Source organism: Ptychodera flava, chromosome 8 (genome assembly GCF_041260155.1).
Source record: "Ptychodera flava strain L36383 chromosome 8, AS_Pfla_20210202, whole genome shotgun sequence".
Taxonomy (NCBI): Eukaryota; Metazoa; Hemichordata; class Enteropneusta; family Ptychoderidae; genus Ptychodera; species Ptychodera flava.
This window is the reverse complement of record NC_091935.1, coordinates 11161102-11187801: the sequence shown is the minus strand read 5'-3', so window position 1 is coordinate 11187801 and position 26700 is coordinate 11161102. Positions and strand designations below refer to the sequence as shown.

The window sequence follows — 26700 nt, the reverse complement described above, 5'->3', positions numbered from 1 at the left end:
TAAATTTGATGTGAGCAACGCAAGGCATCAGATAAGTTCATGTCTCTTGTTCAATAATAATTTTATCTTCGCGTCGAACGATAAATACTACGGAAGCTGTGACGTAAGATAATCAACATAAAGATCAGAAAGATTAAAAATTAGTGGGAAGTTTTACACCTGTCACCGTGACATCTCAACAACAAAACCTGAAGGGAAATATGCCTATTGTCATTACGTAAGCAGTATTGCCGTTTTATTATAAAGGCGAGACCGTTCACGGTTGTTTACAAACACTCATCCTCACAATGAAGACCCTGCCAGTGATCTCGTCAGCCGCTGTAGTGCTTTTCCTACTTCAGGTTTCAGTAGAAGGTAAGTCCTGTATTATTTTACAAATGCACATGGAATGGCATAATCATAGTTTACCATACTTATTCACACCCATCGCTCGATTTGAAGTTCGTGAGTATAGACTGCTTCGCCTTTTCAATATTTCTCTGCTTCTTCAGAAACTATAGTTGTTTTGTGCTCTTTGCGATACAGGTAAATCTGTATGTTACGATGAATTGGGCTGTTTCACGACCGACCCACCTTTCTACGACCTCCCGTACCGCCCCCTCACATACCTGCCCGAAGACCCGTCGGAGATCGACACAACTTTCACCCTGTACACAAACAGCAATCCGACGACCGGGCATGTGATCAGCGCCTACGATAAGACAACGGTAGAGTCGTCGCCATTCGACCCCTCCGGGCCGACAATAGTGATTGCACACGGTTACTTGGAATACGGAGACACTACGTGGATGCACCACACGAAATTAGAATTTCTCAAAAAGAAGGACTGCAATGTCGTCTTGACCAACTGGAGGAAGGGCGCCGTGGCTGGATACACCGTTTCCACTGCTAACACACAGGTCGTTGGCGCCGAAATCGCACTGTTGTTAACGAAAATGCAGGTAAGTCTCATCACCATATAGGCTGTCAGTGTTTGTCTCCGTCACATGTTTCTGTCTACATCTGTCTCATCCTGTCAATCTTAATGGTTTCTGCCTGACTGCCTATTTGTCTCCCTGTCGCTTTATGTATGTCTGTATGTCTATCTTTGTCTGTATCCATGCCTGTATTCATCCATCCATCCATCCATCCATCCATCCATCCATCCATCCATCCATCCATCTATCTATCTATCTATCTATCTATCTATCTATCTATCTATCTATCTATCTATCTATCTATCTATCTGTCTGTCTGTCTGTCTGTCTGTCACCGTGTCTCCTTTCATTTCTGTGACACTTGTCATTCCCGAGCTTCTATTCAGGTTGTTGACCATCTACTTTTGACAGTCTCCGTAAAGCATCGGCGCTAACGTTTATGAAACCAACTGTTTTTTTGTCGTTCCGTTATCGATGCTTGCAGTTTCAACAATCTTCAATTTTAGTATACATTCTTACTATCGCAATCAAAATAGTTAATTCAAAGATTAAAATTTTCACAGATATCATATACTTGTATTCATTTTATCCTACATTATCCTACATTAGATGGTCAAAATTAGCAAAATAATACTATACATATTAATACATCATCGTCATCACTACTCACTCACCAAATTTACACTTTCTCGCTAAAAGCCGTTTCTCCTGCCTTTTACTCACATTTGTTCGTCCCCTTTCACTGTTTGCAGGAGTGGGCTTCTCTGAAATTGGCCGACGTTCATCTGATCGGATTCAGTCTCGGTGCCCACATCGCTGGCTATGCAGGAGAAAGACTCAACAAAGTCGGAAGAATCACAGGTGTGTATGTGTACGTTCGGACTAACGACAGGCAATTATATACTCAAACCGTGAATACCATCCTTCACTCCAACCTTACTTGGTTTCATGGTCGTTCACACGCTTCAAACATATGCATTCCAACTACAGCAACTGCGTTCACAACAATACTATTAAGGTTGATCGCGCCTCGGGACAGATATTCGGACCCTCACTTACATTCTTTTTGATCTACCACTTGTGGGGGCTCATTTTGAAGCTCTTCACGAAAGAAAAACTTTCACTGGCTTAATTTTTCGAAAATAGAAAATTTTATTTTTCCTCCATGGAGTTAACACATGGATGGCGGCCATTTTGAATTTCAAATATCGGTAAATCTTGGGTAATTTATTTCTCTAGTGCCAAAATTTTGCACAGTGACCCCCGATTTTCATTCTTGATTTTGAAAGAGATTGGTTGAAAGGTTCCTTAAAGAAAGTTTGAGCAAAATCCATCGTCGTAAACCACATGCCTCTTCACGGCAACAGTTTAGCGCTACCCGTTGATTTTTGCGTAGGTCAGAACAGCGGAAATTATGCTCTGGCTCGCGAGAATGGCAAAAGTCTAAGTGTTTCACTTTCGAGGCGCATACTGCCTTAAAAATTTGAATCGAGTGCAATCTGGCAATGTCAGTGTGATCAACTCAGAGATTTTGGATAATTGGGTAGTTCACTGGTCTTCATTGTTCAAGTCTATATTTCTATGGACTATAATCTGGATTAAGTCTACTCCGTATGGGAATGTTCTAAGCCACTTTATGCCTTTAAAATTTAGAATACTCAGTAATTAAGATTTCTATGAGGTGGCCGAGGTTTTTCCTGGCAAAAAATTAAATAACATGTGTTATCATGTGTAACCATGACGACAGAAAGAAATCGTCGATTCCGATCATATCCCAGACAATGTAACAAAACAAACCCTACTCTGCGGGCAATTATTGAAATTTGTGGGTCGAGAGTGGTATTACGTTCAGAATTAAATTTTGCCAGGAAGATACGATATGTAACTTTGAGAATGTACAATCGCACCGATCAATCTATCCGAATGGTTAATGAAGTAAAAAAATGACTGGCTTTCTTTTATGTCGATACATTATCTCCTGATTATGTCTTCAATCATGATATCCGATAATGTCTGCAGAAAGGGAAAGCATGTTCTTGTAAAAGGTTCAATACCTGTCATAAAGAACGTTAGTTCATCCTGCGCTTGGATGTATGCTCACTTGAGTTTATATACTTGTATACGCATTGCTGTCGAATTATACCGTGACGGTGTAAAACGACAGCGTATATTTAAAATGTTTGAATGTACGTACAGCGTGCAAAATCAGACGATGCAATATGGTTTTGCAAATCGATGATACTTTCCTCTTTGTACAGTTAGATGTCGTTAATTTGTGTCTGTGCACAAACGTGCTAGAGGTTAGATTAGCATTGGATGTATATCGGCCCAGTGTGTGTGCTTGGACTTACGCAACGCAATCCATATGGAATATGTGCGCCTGATAACAACTTTTGAATCAGAATTCCATGCATTGATCCAAATAAGGGCACCGGGCCAGGGCAGGACACGTGGAACGATGCAGAGGTGTGAGGGCGCCCCTTACCATAGCTTTACAAAAGCACGTGAATCTAGCTATATGATAATGACTGATCTATCGTGTTCATGTGAGGTGAAATAGGGTTTGCCAAGTCTGCTCTCTCATAGAAGTGTGAACTTTGCGAAGAACTACCTAAACTGAATAAGAAACAGAAATAAATTTCAGCAAAGGCTGTACCCGACATACAATTTTATCATCAAAGCTGTTTTAGTTTTGACGCTCCATGGGGCCACAAGGCGTTATTAGTCATAGCAAGAGTGGAAAAAATAATAAATTTATATTTATGAATATTGTTGATAAAAATTTAACCATTTTATCATTATTTTATACTTACAAAAAGTACCCTACTGCACTTGAATCCTGAATGGTGATTAGTATTTATGCAGAAGTCACGCAGTTGTAGTACAGACCCTCAGCTGTAGCATTATTTGTCTGTAGTTCATGTAGCAGCACAGTTATGTATGATTTCATGGTCTTACACGATATTACATTATTTGCACAGGTCTCGATCCAGCAGAACCGTACTTCAAAGATACACATCCAATCGTGCGTCTAGATACAAGAGATGCCACCTTTGTAGATATCATCCATACCGACGCCGAATCACTGGCCAGCTTTGGTAGGTCACAGGTCACGGTACTACCAATGCACAGAAATTAAAGACACTAAAGGGGAACAGTATATTATTATTATTATTATTATTAAGAACTTTTTGAAATGCTCTACACACACTTCTCAGCACATTGTACATAACAGAATAAAAGGTAAAATGATGAAAGTACAACAGTATAATTCGAACGGTTTTACATTTCCAACTCCATGGCAAATGGGTACAAGTCCTCGCATGATAGAGATCTAGTTGGTTTATATTTGCAGGATTTGGCATGCGTGAACCGATTGGCCACGTAGATTTCTTCCCCAATGGCGGTCATATTCAACCCGGTTGTGATCAGGACGTTGTAGATCGCGTTGATTTCGATGATGGACTTTACGAAGGTGAGTGTGCCGGGTCTCCTTCTCTAGTCAATTCCGCTCAAAATTTTCACCTTAATCGTGGCAAAACATGCTTGCATGGACCCCCCCCCCCGTCCTTGATATCAGTGGGGTAGTGCAGGATACATATAGGTGATTTTCATGAAACAATCGTGACGGATAATAAACAATTCATTAGAGTATCATACATGTTGTTATTGAAAATTTATTATTGCGTGCACATGCGTTGTGCGCACTATGTGACGAGACAGAATGTGTAACATTGTTACTACTTTATAATTGTTTCATTTTACCACATATCTCTTATTCGTTAGAAGTATGGGGGAATACGTACGCAACTTACCTTAAGCCTATATATCTTACCCAAAAACGAATAGTACGTACTCTTACAAACTCCAACAGATTTGAGCATACACAACCATTGTTTCATGAGTTGGAAATTCTTGATGTCTTTAAGCAATATACTTATCAAACTGTACTTTTTGTTTATGATAATATAAGTGGGAATTTTCCTTCAGACATTCCTTGTTACTTTTTAAGCATTCAACATCTGTATCCTACTCGGTCGAAAGACAAGGGAAATCTTCTCATCCCTAAATATACCACTAATATAGGACAGTGTTCAATGAAATACTCTGGTGTTACACTCTGGAACCAAATCCCAGAAAGTATAAGATCTTTGAGATCTAAGTCAAAAGTTAAAAGAGACCTGAAAACGTCATCTCTTGTTTATCTGACAGGTTTTCTTCTCTTTATGTATATTTTCTACGACAAAGTTTTATAATTTATGTACTTACATTGACATAGAATTTATTTCAAATATCGAGGATAGGTCACAATGTTCAACATGACGCCCTATGGCAAAATGATAGATTCAGCAATTGTGAATGGTAGGGGGCTGGACTCGATTAGTATGTTATACTATTTTCTAGTCCCTACCCAATTTACTAATCCTTAATGTGTCTGTATTTTTCTTTTTCTTTTCTGTTCTATTGGGAAATAAAATATCCTTATCCTTATCCTTATCCTTATCCTGAGGTAAAATCCAAAAGGTCTTTTGCTTTGTATTTTGACTGGAAAGGTTCCCCCTTTGCCTCTTATCTCTCGGCAGCCAGCGTTTCCTCCATAACACGTATAATCCTGAGCGTTACAATGAGATAATATGATAAACATCATACATGAAGACATTAATTATATCATACCAGTATATTGATGCTGCAAATACAGCGATCTGATTGGTCGAGACGGGAAAAGAACCGTGGTACAACGGCTGGCATACGCGCGAGATCTCAGCTTGAGCAAAAATCCATTTTTGACGTTTCACGCCAAAATTTCAATATACTGTTATGATATAATAGCAATAAATCACACCAAGTGACGGTATACCACTCGATTTTGACCATTTCACTTCATATATGCACTCATTATCGCTCGTGCATACATGTCGCGAACTTGTCAAAATCTCGTGGTATACCGTCGCTCGATACATATACCAACATTGAACTTCACTACAGGTGGCAAGTACTTCGTAGCCTGCAATCACTTTAGAGCGACCGAGTTTTTCAACATCAGTATAAACTTTGATCCCGTATGGTTGAAGGGTGTGCCGTGTGCCGACGAAGACACGTTTAACGCCGGCGATTGCCTGGAATGTGGCTGGAGGTATGGTTGCAACTACATGGGTTACCACTCAACTCTGAACAAACCCTCTTCCGGTGTAGAACTGGTCACCTACTTCCTCGACACCAGGCCGGATTATCCATATTACGGTATGATATCAACGATGTGTCACATTTACGGTGACATGCACCTCGAACGTTAACGACTTAAACTTTTGCTGAAACTTTCCTCAGTGAAACTGAACAATTCAAGAATAAAAATTGGAGGTCACCGTGCAAAGTTTGGTACTTGTGAAACAACTTACCTATAACATCTGCTGATATTTTTGTCGCAGCAACAGACCCTAAAGAAAAACTTGAACACTAGGGTCTATGATTGAGTAGCCGCCTTCTCACTGTTAACTCTATGGGGAAAAATAAAATTTTCGATTTTCGAAAACTAAGATAGTGAAATTTGTTCTTACTCAAGAGCGTTAAAATGAATCCAAACAAGTGGAAAAGAATTGTACATATTTGAGAATCCTAATATTTGTCCCGGAGGCGCATTATACCTTTAGTATTGATTTGACATCTGTCACATGATGTGGAAATTTAGATAAGCACAATGTTGAGAAAATATCCTCAGTAAGCTTACTTTTCTTCATCCTAAATAATATTTATATGATTACGAAATTTTACTGTCTTCTTATTGATATTTCGTTCAAACCATTATCTACGCGATCGTCTGCCAAAGAATCTTGCTTAAATTTCGCGACTGTCTGCTGAAGTTTATATTCTTTTAATTTACTGTGTGTCACTATTTACAATACCCACAGATTTTTGGCAAGTCTAACTTGCTTTTGTCATCCCTGTTACTTGCATTGATTTGTGTGACTGGAAGGCACGTCAACCAGTTAATTCACCATGCTTTGTTTGTTCCTATTACGTCCACACAGCTAACCAATATCGTGTTCAACTCGTACTCGGTGACGATAGAAGAGCGGAAGACCAACCTGCGTGGTTATACTTGACACTAGAGGGCGATAAAGACATCAGCGTGGAACTGCAACTCAACGAGTATGTCATTTAAAAAATATCTCCACTTGTCATTATAACTTAATTATAACAGAATGTTTCAATCCTTAAAATATGTTCACATGAACATTCACAAAAGGTCTATCCTGTACCGCCACTCTCAATAATGTCATCGCGCAGAGGGCACTGATAAGCAACCCTAGCTCTCGACTCACATGGTTTATATCATAAATTTCATGTGGTGATAAACTTAGATGAACCTTCCGTTATGAATTCTGGAAAGAGAAAGAAACTGTATCTTCGAAACCGGATAAAATTAATTCAAATTACATAAAAATAAAAGTAACGGAACTTCAATCTTTATGAAAATAGCGTTTGCACTATTGTGATGGTCGAATTCGCACACATACAATTGTGTTTTTTTCCCTTTATTTTTTGGTTGTATATTTGTCTTTGTAGGGAGCTTGACAAAGTGAAGCACTCTAGCACATACACATTTATGATAGTTACAAAGGATGTCGGTGACCTGACCAAGGCTTACTTCCGCTGGGTGCATGATCCAAGCCTCTTGAAACCTGGTGAATGGGATCTGTTGAAGGATCCTAAACTGTACATCGACCAGATTATCGTGGATGGTGTCGACGATGTAAACCAGTAAGTAAAAATCGAAACCGTACCGATATATTTAAAACTCACGAATGAATTTGAGGAGTACCTCTAGCGTTGAGTTGTTCACATCATAGCTCACTGTATGGGCATTTAGGGCCCGGCCTATGCCGAAATACTTGTTTGAACATACCAGTAGAGTCTGGGAAGTACAATTGCGCCAAATGTAGACAACACACAACTGCGGATAACACTTGACACAGCTGTCTACGGCGTTTCCAATGCACTGGCTGTGTCATCCGTACGCGTTCAGAGACTTTTCCACATCGACCTAAAGGAATCCGTCAGTGATTTTCAAGTATTGCAAAACAGAAAGAAAGCTCAACCCTGACAAACGTGATTTTATTAACAATATTTTTATTTCGTGACTATCTATATATCCTGCATAGATGATAAATGCTTTCACCGCCTGTGCAAGTGTGTTGTAGATGTGTATTTGATTTTGCTTATAAATAACACTGAGTTCGTAGCACATGGACTTCGACCATGCTTTCATAAAATAATTCATGTGAGCCTACATGCTATTAAACTGAGTTTGTAGTGCTGTGTTATAGAAATTATCACTGCCATGATCAAACTTTCTTGAACTTTTCAGAATCATGTAAATTCCAAATACCGTTATTGAACACATTACTGATTGTCATTTTTTTTGGTGGATGGGTCCAGCGATTTTACGAGGAATCAACACACTTTATCAATTTTCAATTATCGTCAAAGACAAGTGCAATGCCATGTTGAATAATACTGCTAATCTAACTCCCTTTGTGACGCACTGGCACCGTTATTGCCGTCTGCCGCACATTGCATGTCTCTATGTATTGCATGTTTGAAGGTATTTTCTGAAAAAAAAAAATTGTGAAATCGACCAAATCTGGATCGGTCGGGCCCGTAGAATATATTTTTTCCCGCCTAAAGGATGTATTTCTGATTAGGCCAAGGTAGCTGGATTTTATGCCCCCTGTATACTTTGATTAAATTCGTTTCTTTTGTTTTTATCACAGGTACTATTTCTGTGGTAAGAATAACGAAGTCATCGCTGAGGAGACGGCGGTTTTCGATGCAGCATCTTCATGCTAATTTTCATATGGTGAAAAGTTCTGTTCGGGGAAGCCGGACCAGCATTCGGCGGGGATCCACCTTCAAAACAGAAATAATTCATGGAGAGCCTTCATTTTAATACGTAGGCCTATACCCATACAGATACCTTCAAATTAAAAACGTTGGTTATTCAGAATTAAAAAGATTGTTAGAAAATAGTCAGTTGCTGTGTTAATTTCTGTGAAACTCGAAAATAACCGCCGATCCCATTACTGTGCGAAGTCGAGCGGTCGTGAGTGGCTGGCACTCGCAACTAAACAGTCAGAACATGACAGTACAGTAGCCCTCATAACGAGCCTACCACTGTAACACAAGTACATGAGAATTAAATCTACCGTATTTTAGAGTGGAGTCCGGGTGAAATCTTGTGTATTGGATGATTACACCTTCTAAAAAACTCATACATTCAACGAACAATTTGATTTTAAGCACACAGTAAGTTCTTCTTTATAATACAAGTTTTATGAGCATTGAATTTGACGAATGAAGTAAGTGCGCCTCGTTAGCGCAGTAGGCAGCGCGTCAGTCTCATAATCTGAAGGTCGTGAGTTCGATCCTCACACGGGGCACTTATATTTTACTTCACTTTTTTATTTGTGAAGCGAGACATATGTTGTGTTGGCGGGTAGGACAAATTGCAAGATAATTGATTAATCACTCGTCAAATTTATTTTCGCGTACGTATTAAGAAATGAACGTCACATGAGCTCGTTTGAGTTGAGAAGAGATTTAAATTTTTGAATAAGCTTAAGTCTCAGTAGGCCCTAAGTCACATTTATATCGTCGATTTTTGATGTGTTACATCATCCATGTCGCTCTATACGTTGTTTTGGAAAACACCACGAAGAGTCTAAAATCTTGCACTGTATATGTAAGCTTAAAGTCTTTTTCCAATCGTACACCGCCTACCGAAATGTGGGGATGGGAAGTCTGTGCAGCATTGTAGGGCTGTTCGCGATTGCTCCGATAGCCACTTTGGTAAAGTTGAAGCAGGCGCTTTGTATTTCCTGTTGACGAATTTCATATTTAGTTTTTGTAAATGTCTAAAGACAATTGGAGATCTATTTATTCCCTCCCAGACTGCCAATGTTCGCACCCCATATCCAACCAGGTCAACAAATCTGAGGATCACACAGACTGTCATATAGAACGTAGCCTGGACCCCAGTGAGTCTCCCAGTTTGGCCTTCGTGGAGTGTGGACGGAGACCAAAAGCGGAGACTGGGGTCCAGGCTATATAGTATAGAACGGGGAAGAAGACTTTATTTGAGTGCCGGGACAAACCACATGTACGGACGACCATATATTTGTATTTTGAAGTTTCTTTAAAGGGCCATGAGCTGTTACTTGTGGCAAGTTTTCGCTTCTGTATATCAACTACCGTGTCTGACCCTAATTTGTTTGTCATGCTGAAATTTTGAGTGTCCTTTTTGTCAACACAGCTTGTATGTGTATAGTGATCATTGTTTATTGTTTGCAAATGAATTCTAGTCCGGACTTGGATACAATTTTAACAATGACAATGGAGATTGTACTTATATAGGTTGCGTTGATATGCTAAATACTTGGCATTAAATTACAGTTTAGGGATTCAATGCAGAAAGTGTAGGGAAACCTCAAAAAAAAAAAAAAAAAAATTCTGAAAAAATAGTCAAAAGATACAGCTTATAGAGCTTTTTAATTCCTCAAGGCTACTTCTAGACTACATGTGATGTGCTAAAATACGTACTGTTAAGCCTAGCACACACTATGAGTTGCCACATGATATGCAACTTGCCTATCTGCCATTTAATATTCCACTTGTTAATATTACACGTGTTCCTTACTTTTTACAAATACGGCCTACACACTTGTCGCACATGATTGTGAGTGCCAGGTCAACATTTAATTACCCCGGTGTTTGGAGTTTGGACCAAGCTGAGTTTCCCTTTTGCTGAGAGGGTGGGAACAAGGTCACTGCCTAGTAGTCTGGGACCGGGGCAGTCAACCAACCAATTTCAAGAAATTTCAAATAAAGGTATTTTCAGTGTTTTTAAGTGTAAATAAATTTCACAGAATTTGGGACAAAAAAAAAATTGGCGGGTAAAGTAAAAGTTGTTCACATGCAACTGCCCTCTCTCTGCGATTTTATCAAGCTTCCCACTAAGGGGCCGCCATTATTTATGGCCTTGGGGTCGGAGGAATGTGCGGGGTGGGTCACTCAAAAATTTGAAAACTTAAAGGGGGGGGATCACTCAAATTGTTGAGAGGAAGAAGGGGGGTTACTCAATTTTCTGTGCAAAATGAATTGAAACATCTCTCAGATTGCACCATTCCACATATCAATTTCTCAAAACTTTCGATGCGAGAGGGGGGAGATCCCCCCCTCATGCTCTCCCCTCGGGGTATATTCTAACAGTTTACCGGTACTAGTAAAAGACAATTTGAAAACAAATCTCAAATTGCACTCCACTGCACCATTGCATACATCAATTTCTAAACTTTTTCAAAGGGCAAAACTTAACTGTTGTGAATTCATCCTTTATTATCAGAGACTTCAGTTCAATAACCATTTTTACATTTAACCATACTGTATTCAGGCTTTTCATTAGAAGCTGGCAGCTGGAGAAATGACACAAGAAGGTCATAGATTTCATTCCTGCATATTCATTCATTGGTGTTCAGTTACTGGCAAACTGAGAACTGTTTTATACAAAATATTGTCATTGTTTGGTTCATGAATATTGTTACTCAAACACTGATCATGCAAAAAATGTAATAAAATATCAGTGTTCAATGTAATTTTCAAACAATTTTACCGAGTGCAAAATAAATTGAAACATCTTTCAGATTGCACCTTTACACACATCAATTTCTCAAAATTTTCGATACGAGAGGGGGGGAACACCTCTCGTGCTCTCCCCCTGGGGTGCTCTAACAGTTTACTTGATAAAAAATAAGAAAAAAACACCTCTCAGATTGCACCAGACAATACCATTGCAAACTTTAATTTTTTTAAATTTTCCACCCAAGATAGGGGACAGCCCCTCTGACACTTTCCACCTCAGCTTTTCGCGTGTTCTCCCACTGTACTTTCAAATTCTGCCAAGTCAGATATCCTAGTGAAAATCCTGTCATGATACCTTTCCAAGTTTAACAATACTACAAGGTTGGATAATGGTTATAGCGTGAGCTTTGATATCTGTATTATGTTGTCACTTTTGAATTTCATTTAGTTGGTTTCACCTTTTTCAACCATCATGAAATAACCGATGATAATCTAGAAAGGTACATCAGGATTTGAAAGGTCTTACCATTGCTGTATTTACATAAATTTTACAAATACATGTATCTGTATTAACTTTACTAAGGGGTGGGGGACAGTCGAAATTTCTGAGTTAGAGAGGGGATTACTCAAATTAATCAATGGTAGGGGGTACTCGAAATTTTGGAGTTTCTGATGAAATTTCTCCGACCTCTACGCCGCAAATAATGATAGCTCCCTAAATTTTTCCCCTCTCCCCTCGCCACCACAAAAACTCCCCTCAACAGAAGTTCCCCTGTCCCTTCATCAGCATATGAGGTGTCCTCCCTAATAAATTTTGCTATCTTCAGGTTTGTATTATATACTTTTGACCCAAGTTTAAGTGTTGTTCAAACCACAGTCTCTCCATCCACGGAGGGACAGCGTTCAAACCAAGCGCAAACCTGTCAAATCCCCCTGTAGGCTCCTACCCCAAAAAACTTTCACACTCAAAATTTCTCCAGCCGCCCAGTATTTGTGAATACAGCCTAACGTAAAAAGGCGAATCAAGTAGTCTCAAAATGTATGAAAATATTGTTTATAGCCACTGACCTCAGAGAACCGTGTGCGGGTGCGCGTCAAGGTCAATGACCGACTTGACGTCTTGCACAAAGTAGAGAATGTTATGTGTGAGACAGTGGTCTGCTAGCTCTATCAAAGGGCCATAAGGCGTTATCACTAATGGCAAGTAAAAAGACAATAAATTTATTATTATGAACACAGTTGACAAAAAATCAATACTTCTGTCATTATTGTACACTTCCAAAAGTATCCTACTGTACCCGAATCTTGAATGATGATCATTTTTCATGCCAAATTTACGTATTTGTAGTACAGGGCTAGTTATTAATAACTTTATGATTACTAATACTCTTGATACAAAAAAAACCAATATTTCTGTCATTGTAATCTTCCAAAAGTACCCTACACCACGCGAATCCTAACTGATGATCAGCATTTACTAATATGCCAATTCACGCAGTTGTAGCACAGATTATGTTATTAACAATTGTATGGTTATGAATTTTTATTGTTCATAAAATATAATAAAGCTGTCATGACTGAAATCCTGAATTATGATCAGTATTTATGCCAAATTCGACCATGCAGTTGTCGTAGAAACCTTCAGAAATACAACCAATGTAATTTCAGCTGTAGCATTGCACAGCAAACTTAAGGCGCGGTCATGGTCACACTGGCATGTGCAGTAGCTTACTCCCTCGGCAGTCCCTCTGAACAGTAAGAACGTTCTTTTGAATAAATACTGAACATCATGCATTCAGGGTTCTTGTGCGGTAAGGCACTTTTTGTAAGTATAAGATAAAGATAGAAATATTAAATTTTTAACAACAACATTCACAATCATAAATTTATTCATATATTTTACTATTGCTATGACTGATATGACGCCTCACGGCCCTGTGGCTCCGCGTGACACGGTACCGGTTATATTACATAGGCCTAGCGTCTCCAACACAACGCTCTAGCTAGTGGTTTGAAAGGGAGAAAAATCAAAAGCGTTTACAAGTCGGAGCATTAGGAATTGACCAAATGAATTCTATTAACAGACAGGCGAGGAAATTGTGTGGCTATCAGTAGGAGAAAACGCTGTTGAGCAAACAGATTTTCCCGAATGACGTGTTCTATTTGTGTACGAAGAGACATTTACCGCCATATTGACAACTTTGACGAACATAGGGGCTACAGCGCATGAGCTTACTGGGCCAGGCGCTAGCTAGTGTGTGCTTTAGCTGGAACAAAACGCCAACTCATTGTGATTTGCATACTGTACTTGTGTCTGTGCTCACTTCGACCGCGCTTGCAAGAGAAACCACCGCAACCATGAGTGTTACAGATGTCGAAACGAAGGTAAGATTAACGCTCAGAGGGTCTCTGAGACCCGTTTCTGTTCAGTGATTGAGAAGATTGTCTTAACACGTTACAGCAGTAATAATGAGTCGTACAAGCATAGGAACGAGTAAACTCGATTGAGAGTGACGACGACGTACCCCAGGTCATGCCATACGCAAGAAGCACACCACTTTACCACACCCTCAAGTGCACCATCCCGTGATGCCCAATCATGGATGCGTTACGAGCGGGTGGCAAATAAGTCTTACACTCGGAAATGTTTTCGTGTTCTTTAGTGTGTAGCTTTAACTGTAATCTTAAAGTGTAGATTGATTCATCAGTGCAGTTACAGTTTCTTCTGCAGATTTCCTGAAGCTGAGTAGTTTACATAACAATCAAAGGAAACATTCACTGATTCGCTGTATTTTTCTTCATTGAATGATGTCACAGTGTGGTATCTCCGGTAAGAACCGCGTTTTTTCATCATGGCTACTCGTTGTTCATACATGATTGCATGCAGAGGTTCATAGATAAGGGATACCTTTTGTCTTTGTCAATATACAAGGTATATGAACCCAGGACCCTGTGGAAACGATGCAGACCCTCTACCAAGAGTTAAACCATGTTGCCTAGCAACTGAGGTTGCAGATGAAAAGTATTCCAAGATGGATGCATGAGTGTCACGCCATGAAATCCCCAGACACGTTTTATTCTCTTAAACTTTTCTTCATTTGACTCACACAAGCAAACACATGATAAGTGCCTGTACCTTAGGAGTTCAATATAAATGGACATGCAAACACTTTAATAACCATATTCTTTGGGTCAACTGGTGTACACTCAGGTGCTGCAAACTGGGTCATAGACACGCATCATTTGTACGAACTCTGCATTTGGTAAACAAGTATGCTGGTCGGGTACAGAGCCAGTCTTCAGTAACTTGTGTATTGCAATATATTGTTTACAGTATGTGCTCAGGCATACATGTACGGGTTGTTAGGGGTTGTTACAAATGGCCCAAATCTTGTTATGCTGATACATAACACAGAAGCGCCATTAAAAAATAATTTTATAATCAATGTTAGAATTTGCTGACTTGAACCAAAATGCTGCTTGTATTTCACAAGCGCACTAATATAGATATAGATAGATATAGAATTCTCAGCACCACGCATCTGTGTCCCTGATATACAACATGAACTTTAAAATAGGGGGGGCCGTGATTTCACTGCCCTTGTGAGTTACTGATATCATACAGAAATATTCAGCAGATACAGCCCATGGTTGAGACATATCACTTACGCTTGTGGTACAACATTATTTAGTTCCCATGTGTTCTAAAACAACCTGAAGAGACAAAATTTTCATGTTTAACTCATTTATGTTTTTGCAAGAGTTTGTTTTTTACACAAAATTGTGCTGAGGGCATAAAATATTAGGTCTGTTTTTCATCGTTGCATGACTTGTTCATTGTCTTGCTTGATGTGTGCAACAAAGCCCTTGCCATTGCATTCACAAAAAAACAGCTATCACAACCTACGGTAATTGCTTTGTAAAAATGTATCAGCTCCCTTCCCTTCATACCCATAAAATGTCGTAAAGAAAGAGAGGTTATTTTTCAGTCAGTGGAAAAAATCAATATGTGTTGTGGTTACAACTTTTATCATATCATAATGATCAGAGAACCGGAAGGAAATAAGAAACCTGCAACAGTATTGCCAAATGTCAATAACCAGAAACACATCCTTTTCTTCACATCGCCTGAGTTAATGGCAGCCAGGATTCCACTCGCTTCCGGCATGTCAATATATCTGGAACACATAAACACTGGAACACATAAATACTTAAGCGATGTTTTATTTAGTGCATACTAACAATGAGGTAATTGAATTATTTACATATGCTGACATATTGAGTGATCAGATCCATAATGAATGATGCTGCAATTGTTCTACTGTTGGTGGCAAACTGAATAGCTTCTGGCGTGAAATGAGTGTTAATAAAACCAAACCAGGTGATGACAATTTTTATCACTTGACAGCCCTGGCAACAGCATCTCTGGGAAATTTCCATTTTACTTCTTCTGCTCTAACATACATGTATTATATAAATCAATTTCTCGGTCCACCTCCTAGTTATGGTGAATTAACTACCCTATATTTATATTCTTGTAAATGAGCTTTCTTTTCTTTAAACTCGCTTTGTGATACAAGACTTCAAAACCATCATGGGAATATGGTTCATCCATATACACTGTACCGTATTTATCCACTTATCGGCGTTAAACATTTTGAAATTGTTGTGAGTGACACTCTCATGAGTGATTATACATTTTCTGGTTGCATGCGTAGTTCTCTTAATTTTTGTAATTTTTTGGTGGCCTTAAAAAAGGCAATTTTTTATGTGTTCGACTTGAGATAAATTTGATGTCGTATTTTGAACAGCATATGTTGCATTTTTGTGTTTCTTTTTCCTAACAATGAATCCCAAAATGTTTTTACGTGTCATGTTGAGGTCCTGGTTAACACCCACCCCCAATATTAAAAATAACAACATGCTCCAGACCCTGGGCACATATGCAGATAAATATGGTATATGGATTTTAGGGACTGTGAGAACTGTCCACTGTTGCAAATAACATTCAATTTTTATGTGCTTAGCTTGAAAAATGATATCAGCTTACGAGTAATCTTCTTGAGTTCTACAAATTAGTACAAGGTAATGAGACTGTCAGTCGTGTTCAATCCTTCAACCTTTACCTTGCTGAATTATCAGCAGAAATCTATCAGTCAATTTGGCAATTGGGTCATCACTATTGATAGCAGACCACAGAGCAGAAGCAGGCCTTTATATAGCTATCAATTAATTATCCCTTGCATTTTCTTCTTTCATATGGGAATGTTCCCCAATCAGCTATTCTGAATTTTACTATACACAGTCAATGAAAACATGATTGTATTGATGGCTATTTGACATTTCTGTATTTTGAATGTGTGCACTGAACCAATATAAGCTTGCTGTAACACTCATTGTAGGCCGTCACTGTGTTTGCATTGAGTCAGTTTTTGACCATTTCTTCCATCACACATTCCTTTTTGAACGTTTTCTTTATTCAAGGCCCTGCCCATTGCAGACCTCACATACATGTACACTGTACTTGTCCATACTCAGCAATTTGCATATCAGACAGCTAACATCTGTTCAGTGCATGTATTGCTGTACATGGCTTTTCTACAATGTTGTGCATTGTCAAAACAGTAAAACATGACATTAATAGGTAGCATCCTTTTTAAGTGAATTTAGCTGAAGTCTGTAAATTTGCTAATCTACGATGATACTAATTCAGAGTTTTCCCTATATTTACCATGGTTTGGATATCATTTTAGCTAAATTGAAAATCAGCTGATTGCAGTGAAAATCCGAAAACACTTAAAGTATGCAGCTTATTCAGTGTATTTTATAGCATATTGTACATTGTAACTGTAACGTGTACACGTCACAGACATTATCTGTTAATGTTATACAGAAATTAGTTGGATTGCTGTTGAACTGGATCATGATGTAGATGTATAAATGGATTTACTATTCAAAGAGTTCAACGTTTATCAGTACAATGGCACAATGCTATTGATAGGTAGCCAGATATGTGGGGAAGTTCACAGATGTATCTCCCTTCATAAATGAGCTAATTTTAATTGAAAAAAACAGCCACACTGACCATTAGTTACGAAAAGAAGTACTGATATCAAACTGTATATGTATATAGCCACCTTCAAATACATGTAAATGCATATTATGGCCGATTTGAGAACTCTGGTTTACTTGAATTCAGCAGTGCTTCATATAGCAGCAGATCTCTGATTTTGGCCGGCAGTCATGTGCCAAGAACCTGACCTGGCTTTCGTCAGGGGCTGTAATGGAGTTTCCATCCATGTATTGTACAAGCATTCTCTTGTACATAAGCACAGTCATATAGGACACAACAGAAACTATTCAATACACACCGGTCTATTCTTCGAAATCTTTAGAAAATGTCACCAGACAATAGAAAGGATAGAAAATAATGGACAAACATGATTTATACCTCCAGTTATTATAATCGATTTTGCATTAACTGCAATTAAATTAATCTTCCATTGCAACTTAGAAATGCATTAAGATAAAAGATGTCTTAATAATAAAGGAAAAAGAAAATGCAATGATGAGTTAAATAGACTGATGCTTAGGATTGAGATTTTTACTGTCATGGAAACCAAATGTCCATTTAAAATATTTCTTGTACCGATAGAAATATCTGGATAATTACTTGAATGTATATATGTATGTCATGAGGTTTAATATTCAAGGATCTGTTCACGTTGCAGCCAAAGTGTGGCTGTGTTGTGTGTTGATACTTTTAAACTGCCCTGCCTCAGTAACTCGTGATAATGTGCATACTGAAAATGCTTTTAATGTGTGGAGCGATTTGCAACGAGTATAAACACTTGAAAAAGTGTTAACTCCATTAATGGAAGGCTTAGTAAGCATCAATATTTTTTGTACATTAAAAATATTGACTTTATTCTCCTGATGATGTGAGTTGTGCAGGTGTCATTGTGTTTACAATTATGATTAAGTCATTCCATGTTGCTTGGCTATTCAAGGTGATTTATTTTAGGAGGCGGTTATGAAATACTGGTGCATGATAAATAAATTGGGGTTGCATAAGCTGATATTCAGGTGCAAAATATGTTGCAATGTAGTAGAAAGAAAACCCTGCAAAATTCAATAACTTTGTTCATTTACAAACTCTTTTCATAAGATCTACCAAAATGGCCTTTTGAAAAGCATCACAGACAGGAATACCCATAACATGTTTCTTTTGTACATGTAGGGTATGATCTGCAGTACAACACTCGTAGTTTCACTATTCTCTGCAATGCTGTTTCTGCCTTGCCTGTGAGATATGAATCACACTCATCAAAGCTGGGCAGTTGAGAATTAAAGTTGTCAATAAATTTACAAAATAACTGAACACATTCTGTTCGCAAAGGAATGTAGCAACTTACGCATGAATATTGTGAGGTCCATGTGATGTGCATCATGTGTTATACACCTATGGTATGTACATGTATGTGACATGTAATGATGTACATCTATTGTTTGCATCTGCTTCCAGTAATTACATTACAGATTAATGTACAGAAATAAATGTAAGTAAAAAGAGGTAATATCTTAAATTCAAACCACAAATTATCTTTGCAGACATTATCCTAATCATTCTCACCTCCCTACAATTAATTTTTGGCATAAATTTATCGGTACACATGATATTTGAGGTACAAAAATAATAATTATCATTATAATAATTATTCTGTAAAGAGCTTATATTGATATATAGAGTCAAAATAATAAAACTCTAATAATAAGTCAAAATGGTAAAACAGATAACAAAGTCAGGTTTGTCACAAATTGCAGACGCCCGTGACCCAGCATCAGCAATACATAATGCAAGATTACAGATGATTTCAGGAACATTATCTCCAGTTTTAAAAAAGACATATGCATGTAAAATGCATAGTAATTTGCATAAAAGGTATAGAAATCCATGATCAGAAACTAATTCTCCTAATGGAGCAGTATACTGGAATGCATTCAAAAGTGGCGGTCAAAGAACCAATTCCCCCGGGTACACCAGTATCACTGGAATAGAAAGAAGACTCGGCAGACACTGACTGTGAAATGAAAGATACCAACGGAGGAGAGAACCAGCAAGACTGAAAGTTACCCGTACTGTATATGGAGTATGGTGCCATATTGTTGGATTGCTGAATATTCCCCTTAATAGCCAGATTGCTTAGAGATAGGTTAGCAATATAAATACATGTACAGGGCTGTAGGAAAAAGCCAGCAGCCGGGCAAAAATAACCAGCTGTCGGCTAGCAAAATTTGCCAGCTGTGAAAATTTTGTTTTCGTAAATATCAGAACATTTTGTACAAACTTTATGTGCTCATACAATTACATGACTTGTAACTGCGTGTACTTTTATTTTTGCCACCTGTAACCAAAATTTTCTACATCCTTGTAAATAGCCTGCTTTTAGCACTTCTTCAATCTTGGCTATTCAAGCTACATGTATTCTGAATTTCCTCAGGATGTAGTTAGCTGCCTTGAAGTAGCTATTAGCTAATTTAACCACTCTGTATTATAGCACTTACATGTATAAGCTGATTTTAGCTAGCTGTAACCTGGATACCAGCTAACCAGTGATGACTTCTGAGAAGGCCTGCCTAGTCAGCTATTGACGCTATTAGCCATTTTAACTAGCTTTTAGCTAGCTACATTGACCAGCTAACCAGTGGTAACTACTGAGAAGGCCTGGCTAGTCAGCTATTGACAGTATAGCCGTTTTAGCTACAGCTACATGTATCAACTAGATATAAAGCTGCAACAGAACTTGAACATATTTCAGATATGAAATTTCAGGAAGAAGTCAAGTTTTAAAACGGTCATTTGCAAAGGTGATAATAACTACATGATCAACATCCTTCTTTCGTGCATATTTATGGACCTCAGATTGCTCTTCTGATCTTTATGTTAGCAGATATGCATAATTAATAGCTCCCTCTGCCTTACCAATATGTGCATGCTTTCAGTATTTTTCTATTGCTTTTCTGTTCATAATATGAAAAAAAGCTCTGCACAAGTGGAAAGAAAACCTTGATTTGAGTTGTTAACATAGCTAGCAGTGAAGTATAAACTACCTACATATCCAAACATATTTTCCACAATGCCATGATAATATGGTCAGGGAAGTATTAAATTCTGCTCAATCACTCCACAATTTACTCAGGTCATTTAAAGTGCCCTCATTTAGACATAGTTTATATTTCTACAGTACATATGTAACTTTAAATTTGGTTACGTTTATCCATTAGACCTATGGTACAACCAAGACCACCCTCACTGTACATGTACAAGGCATACCTTAATTCACATAATGACGACGTTAATTTCTACTCACAAAATTCAAACAGTTTGTGTTAAAATAAACAGAGAGATGCAATTAGTTGAATGCTAGTGATGTTATTCAAAAAGTTCATTCACTCTCTTTACTTAAACAGTCTGGCGTTTGTCTACATGGCGTACTTGTCTCTTTTGTATGCCCACAGGGCCATCCAATGAATATTACTCTATTCATTCTGGACACTCTTTTTGTTTCTGAATCAACTAAATGTAACTAAATTGCTTTCTCGTTCTTTGACTTAAAAAGCTATGGAAGAAGTATACATATAAGTATGTTCCAAAGATTTCTGAAAAAAATCTTACCATGTACACCTTCTCTAAGTGATGTTCATGTAGAAAACTGTCAAAAGTATGCAACATTATGTACATTGGAATAACATACAACAATTATATGATTTTGTTTTCTCAGAAAATGCATTTACTTCTTGCGGGAGAAGTTGACTGATGCTGACATCACTAATTTCCTGACTTTGTTTTCTGCTTTCTTCAGGAAGAGTTTGATGCCGCTCTGAAGGCAGCTGGTGACAAGCTTGTAGTGGTTGATTTCTCAGCAGCTTGGTGTGGGCCATGCAAAACCATCTCTCCTAAATTCAAGGTAGGTTACTGGTAGAGCCACGGCCTACCGGTACACACACACAGTCAAAGTGCTAGACCAGCTATAGTACATGTATGTGCCTCGAAACTTAGTTTTAAACTTTTACTCAAAACTTACATGTACTCAATGAACCTTTCAATCATTCATGGAAACATTTCACCATTCTCTGTCATTATAAGGAATAGAAATCAGAGATCATCACGCACATTTTGGTTTTTAGAGACTCAAATTTCACAAAATTTACTGATATTTTAAATTCAAAATGGCTGCTTATTGATAAGTCTATGGGGAAAACTGCATTTTTGATTTTCAAAAAGACAATATGGAAAATCTTTCTTTGCTCTATAAGCTTCAAAACAAGTCCACAAAGTAGCAGACAGGCAAAAGTATTGTAGAAATTAAAGAGTCTGGGAGAAACTGACCATAAGGCGAGGTCCACATTAACATGGTCATAGTAATGTGTGAATTCCGTTTAGGCTGGAATTGTAATACCCCACATGTCAGTGCACTGGTTCTATGGATGAAACGTACTTGTATCCATACAGTGTTGGGCTATCATCGGCTGTACAGCCATTTCTGACTGTTTTGTATGTCAAAGGTCTCGTACCATAACACTGTCCTTGTATTTGGCACAAAGACTTTTATTCTGTTCTGTTCTGATACTTATCACAGGTACAATGTACATCTTTTTTCAGCCAAAATGTAAGAGCTGTACACACTTATGTCATGTGTATTATCTTCATCAAACTTACAATTTTTCAAACAGACTTAATACATTGAAAATGTCAGCGGTGCAATGTGAAATGTCAGGGGTGCAATATTTAGTGTGACTTAAAGTGTGACTTATTGTCATGTTGTATAGTACTAGCAAGATGACAATAATTACTAGAACAGTACATGTTTACAGAATATTTTGTTCTCTCCAAGCAACACGTTTTGTTTTCATAAAGCTTTTTGAAACAAAGTGTGGTATTTTATTTCAGGCTATGGCGAGCGAATTCCCCAACATTGTGTTCCTGAAAGTTGATGTGGATGAAAATGCTGTGAGTATCTTGTTTTGAGTGCTTGTTAATATGCGTGGTATAAATTTCATGAAGGAATGAGATAACAACCCATGTCAGTATTCTTGCTAAGGTTTGGGAACATTGGTAAATGATTTCGGAACCCATGTAACATTTCTGCTGTCCCTAAATCTGATTGCATTGATATACCAAAATGAACCCCAGTAGAATGACTGGGGAACCCTGGTAACATGTACATGTAGCTGCTTACCGCACTTAGCAAAAAAAACACTGCACATGCTGGCATATACTAACAGTCACTTGTACTTCAGCAAGTATTAAATGTTTGCATGCAAGTCTCTGGCTAACACTGATGTAATAATATGGTCTTCTTTATGGTGCATTTAATTAAGAAATTACAGTTGACATTAAAAGAAAAAATAATTAACGTTAACATTATTGGCCCTTTAAATATCATAACATTTAACATTTTTGTTCTATGGTTGATACAAATATGCCAAGCTGAAAAAAGAAATTACACAGGATATTCATACATATGGAGACAGTAAAAGGATAGACATAAATACACACACTGTTATACATATGTACATAAATTATGTACACAACAATTTTACATAGACACTTGCCATACAAACACACATAAATTCACAGTACTACCGGTATATACACACATGATGTGCATATACATGTACAGATACATATTAGATAGATAGATAGATAGATAGATAGATAGATACATGTAGATAGATAGATAGATAGATAGATACATACATACATGTACATACATACATACATACATACATACATACTTACATACATACATACATACATACATACATACATACATACATACATGTACGTACATACATACATACATGTACATACATACATATATACATACCTACACACATACTTCAAGTGCAAAGTAATAACATCTGTTGGTGCATCTTGCAATCCTCAGAAAGACTAGCTTTTTTGCTCTTCATGTGAATGGCTTGGTCAATAACATGCAGTTCATAATGTTCTGCTTTAACATTGAGCACTATAATTTCCTATGAAGACATCTAGCACTGCATGCTTTGGTAACAAATATAAATATATAATATATATTCTGGTATTGATGGAGACAAACTGACCATGACCATACATACATGTAATGCGCAGCAGAAAGATTTTCAAAAAACACATTTGCCCTGAATTTTTCAGGCGGTTAAAAGTTGCTAGGATTACACTGGTAACGCTGTAGTGATAAACAATTACAAGTTTTAAGAAATTTAAATTCACTTGTTAGGTCAGACAGTCCTATAATCCATAATATACAGAGAATGATATTTCCAATCATTACTGAGTAGTTGGTGGTGAGGAGATAATAAGATGCACTGGTACGGTAATAATGCATTGATGAGGTCCATTGTATTATATAGCCATGTTGTCTATTATTTTTTCAGATTTTTTCTGATTTGAGTGTACAGACAATAGCGCTGATCGCAAATGACGTCACTGTTCTCTCTCATTAATATGCATAAACAAATATTTGTCCGCATTTTCTGCATAAACGACGGAAAATAAAACCTGCGAGTGTTAGAATGGCTATTTAGCGTCTCACTTATTCGTATGAATTGATGACTTAGACTACAAGCTGCAACAACAGCCGCGCATACAACGACAAAGTTTGTCCGAATTTCAGCATATTTGTCCGAAAGTTGCGCGCGTGCAGCTATATTTAGTAACAAACCCGAAATCACGATCAACGCTATTTGAATGTACCTGTATATCACCAGTATATTTTATACAATGTGAATGCACATATTGTACTGTTGATCTGGTAATACTGATTTAAAAGACAAGAGAAATTAATTCAGAAATGAAAATATTTTGGATAATTGTATCGCCAGATGTACAGTATGGGTCAGTCCACATATCGGAGATATTTAGATGTTAATGTGATTATTTTTTCTCTGAACAGGAAACTGCTGAGTCCTGTGGAATAAGCTGTATGCCAACATTCCATTTCTACAAGAATGGTGCCAAGGTGAGTAAAGTGGTGACCTTTGACCTTAAGGTAATATGCACCTCGAAAGTGAAAGACTTAAACTTTTGCTCTAACTTTCCTCAAGGAATCTTTCAATCATTCTCTTTCAAAATCAAGAATAAAAATGGGGGGTCACCGTGCAAATTTTGGTACTAGAGAAACAAATAACCCAAGATTTACCGATATTAGAAATTCAAAATGGCCGCCATCCCTGTGTTAACTCTATGGCGAAAAATAAAAATTTTCGAATTTCAAAAAACTACACCGGTGAAAAGTTTTCTTTCACCAAGAGCTTAAAAATGAACCCCCACATGTGGTATATCAGAAGAGAACTGTAAAAGTTTGAGAGTCCGAATGTCTGTCCCCGAGGCGCGTTCTACCTTAATGTGACCTTCCAGCATTTTGAAGCAGAATTTTTTTTACTAATATATTCATCTCCTTTGAATGATGGAAATACCAGTGACTCTCCATATTTTATGAGAAAAAGATTTGTTGTTATATATATTGCATTTTTACAATGAATATCATCAGTTACTGGTACATGTACATGTGTGTAGCGGTATACGGACAGTTGCTACGACTGTGAGAAAATAAACAACATACATCTTGAGTCTTGAAGAAACCATTTGGTCATCAATCACCACATCCACAATGCCAATTACTTCTGGACTTACTGTTCTTATATATTGTTCTTAGCCTTGCCATTATTTTCTTGTCCCTTTTTCAGGTAAATGAATTTTCGGGTGCAAACGCCGACAAACTTCGAGAGCTTTTGGTATCGGGCGGCAAGTAATGAAAGGAGATAGTTTACCTGTCAGTACAACTCGGTTATCAAGATCAAAATGTAATAGGCACTGGATTAATGTCTAAATGATGTCACACATTCATTTATTCAGTGGTAGAGTAATTGGAATTTTTAATTATGAAGTTAGGTAGCCCTATTGGTAGTTCAGACCCCTCAGAAGCTCAGCTATAGTGAGACCTTCGATTGCCCTTACATTATGCACTTAGTACTCTCAGTTTGTGATTATTTATTCAAGACATGATCATATGAGCAGCAGTTTTAGAATGCAATAGTTTCAATTTGATACAGCTTGTAGTTTGTAGGTGTTTAAAAATTAGGTAATATGATTGTGCATTGGTTCAACTCTTATCACAGGCATTTAAAAATTTTGTCACTGCTTAGCAGAGCACTTGGTTTAGTCACATATCCTTTTTGTCGCAGTCATGCTCTTCAGCAATATCACTCCTGTAAAATTGAAGTACACATAAACATAGGTGTACATGTGATGCACTCTGCATAGACTGTTCAATGTAGATAGTATTCTGTCAAGATTACAGTTCAGAGTTGGCAGTTTTCATTGGACAGTTGATCTTGTCTGCACTGAACTCTGCCTAAACAGGAGAAAATACGACAGAAACCAGTTTTCCTTTTCGCTGTCTCTGACAGTCCTGAATTCAAAATTCAGCAATTTACAAAGACGAATCTGTCCTCACTGCGGACACGTTTTACAGCCTTTACACTCACTGTCATACCCTTTATGTGAATGTAGACTCTCTGTCAATGAAGTTGTGTAAGACATGTTTTTAACTTGTGCATTTGTGCAGTCAAGGGCATTTGCAATCTGCTTGCACCCGTGCATGACACATTTCTCACAACTCAAGCAAGATTTACACATCACGATGTGTTTGTCTGTTATTTTACTGGAGAAAAGAAATATAAACTAAGGCACTTTGATATCATACACTCCTCAGTAATGGTGTTTTATCAGTAGACAAATTTGAACTGCAAATATACTGCATCTGTGACATTTCACTAACATGGACATTGCAATCTGATTGGTTGGCAGAATTTCTATGCCAGCCCATCAGAATTGTTCATTTGTTCTATTGGTCATCTTAATCAATGGCATTAAACATAACTTTTGACATACATATTGTACAGCATGGCATATCTTTATGTGGTTTTCTCTATACACATCTAATAACATCAGCATACAGCACTGATACATAATATTGACCGTGAAAGTGAAAATTTTAAATGGCACCCTAGCCCATGAAACTTCTCTCTCCTGGTACAGGATTGCAAGTGCATGAAGTGAAAAAGGGGCAAAGCTGCTGTTTTT

The 26700-nt window shown here is 37.6% G+C and overlaps 2 protein-coding genes and 1 non-coding gene across 3 annotated transcripts; all 3 read left to right on the top strand.

Moving 5' to 3' along the window:
- Window positions 1-226: 226 nt before the first annotated feature.
- LOC139138471 (pancreatic lipase-related protein 2-like) lies at window positions 227-8944 on the top strand. The gene is made up of 9 exons (XM_070706857.1): window positions 227-354; window positions 526-941; window positions 1670-1778; window positions 3899-4015; window positions 4273-4392; window positions 5904-6158; window positions 6944-7064; window positions 7482-7676; window positions 8690-8944. Exons 1-9 carry the CDS (start codon window positions 288-290, stop codon window positions 8763-8765), a joined length of 1476 nt encoding a protein of 491 aa, XP_070562958.1. The 5' UTR covers window positions 227-287; the 3' UTR covers window positions 8766-8944.
- A 338-nt stretch (window positions 8945-9282) lies between these two features.
- On the top strand, window positions 9283-9355 carry Trnam-cau (transfer RNA methionine (anticodon CAU)). Its single transcript has one exon. It is a non-coding gene; the product is annotated as a tRNA-Met (tRNA).
- Window positions 9356-13509: 4154 nt separating this feature from the next.
- On the top strand, window positions 13510-26666 carry LOC139138486 (thioredoxin-like). Its single transcript, XM_070706878.1, has 5 exons — window positions 13510-13937; window positions 21416-21520; window positions 22504-22563; window positions 24509-24574; window positions 25302-26666. Exons 1-5 carry the CDS (start codon window positions 13779-13781, stop codon window positions 25365-25367), a joined length of 456 nt encoding a protein of 151 aa, XP_070562979.1. The 5' UTR covers window positions 13510-13778; the 3' UTR covers window positions 25368-26666.
- Window positions 26667-26700: the final 34 nt, after the last annotated feature.

Bases quoted from the DNA above. Each gene is read 5' to 3' on its own strand.
- LOC139138471 (XM_070706857.1), top strand. From the start codon at position 288: ATGAAGACCCTGCCAGTGATCTCGTCAGCCGCTGTAGTGCTTTTCCTA. The intron at 355-525 runs GTAAGTCCTGTA...TTTGCGATACAG, and splicing joins ACTTCAGGTTTCAGTAGAAG to GTAAATCTGTATGTTACGAT. The intron at 942-1,669 runs GTAAGTCTCATC...CACTGTTTGCAG, and splicing joins TGTTGTTAACGAAAATGCAG to GAGTGGGCTTCTCTGAAATT.
- LOC139138486 (XM_070706878.1), top strand. From the start codon at position 13,779: ATGAGCTTACTGGGCCAGGCGCTAGCTAGTGTGTGCTTTAGCTGGAAC. The intron at 22,564-24,508 runs GTGAGTATCTTG...TTCTCTGAACAG, and splicing joins TTGATGTGGATGAAAATGCT to GAAACTGCTGAGTCCTGTGG. The intron at 24,575-25,301 runs GTGAGTAAAGTG...TCCCTTTTTCAG, and splicing joins TCTACAAGAATGGTGCCAAG to GTAAATGAATTTTCGGGTGC.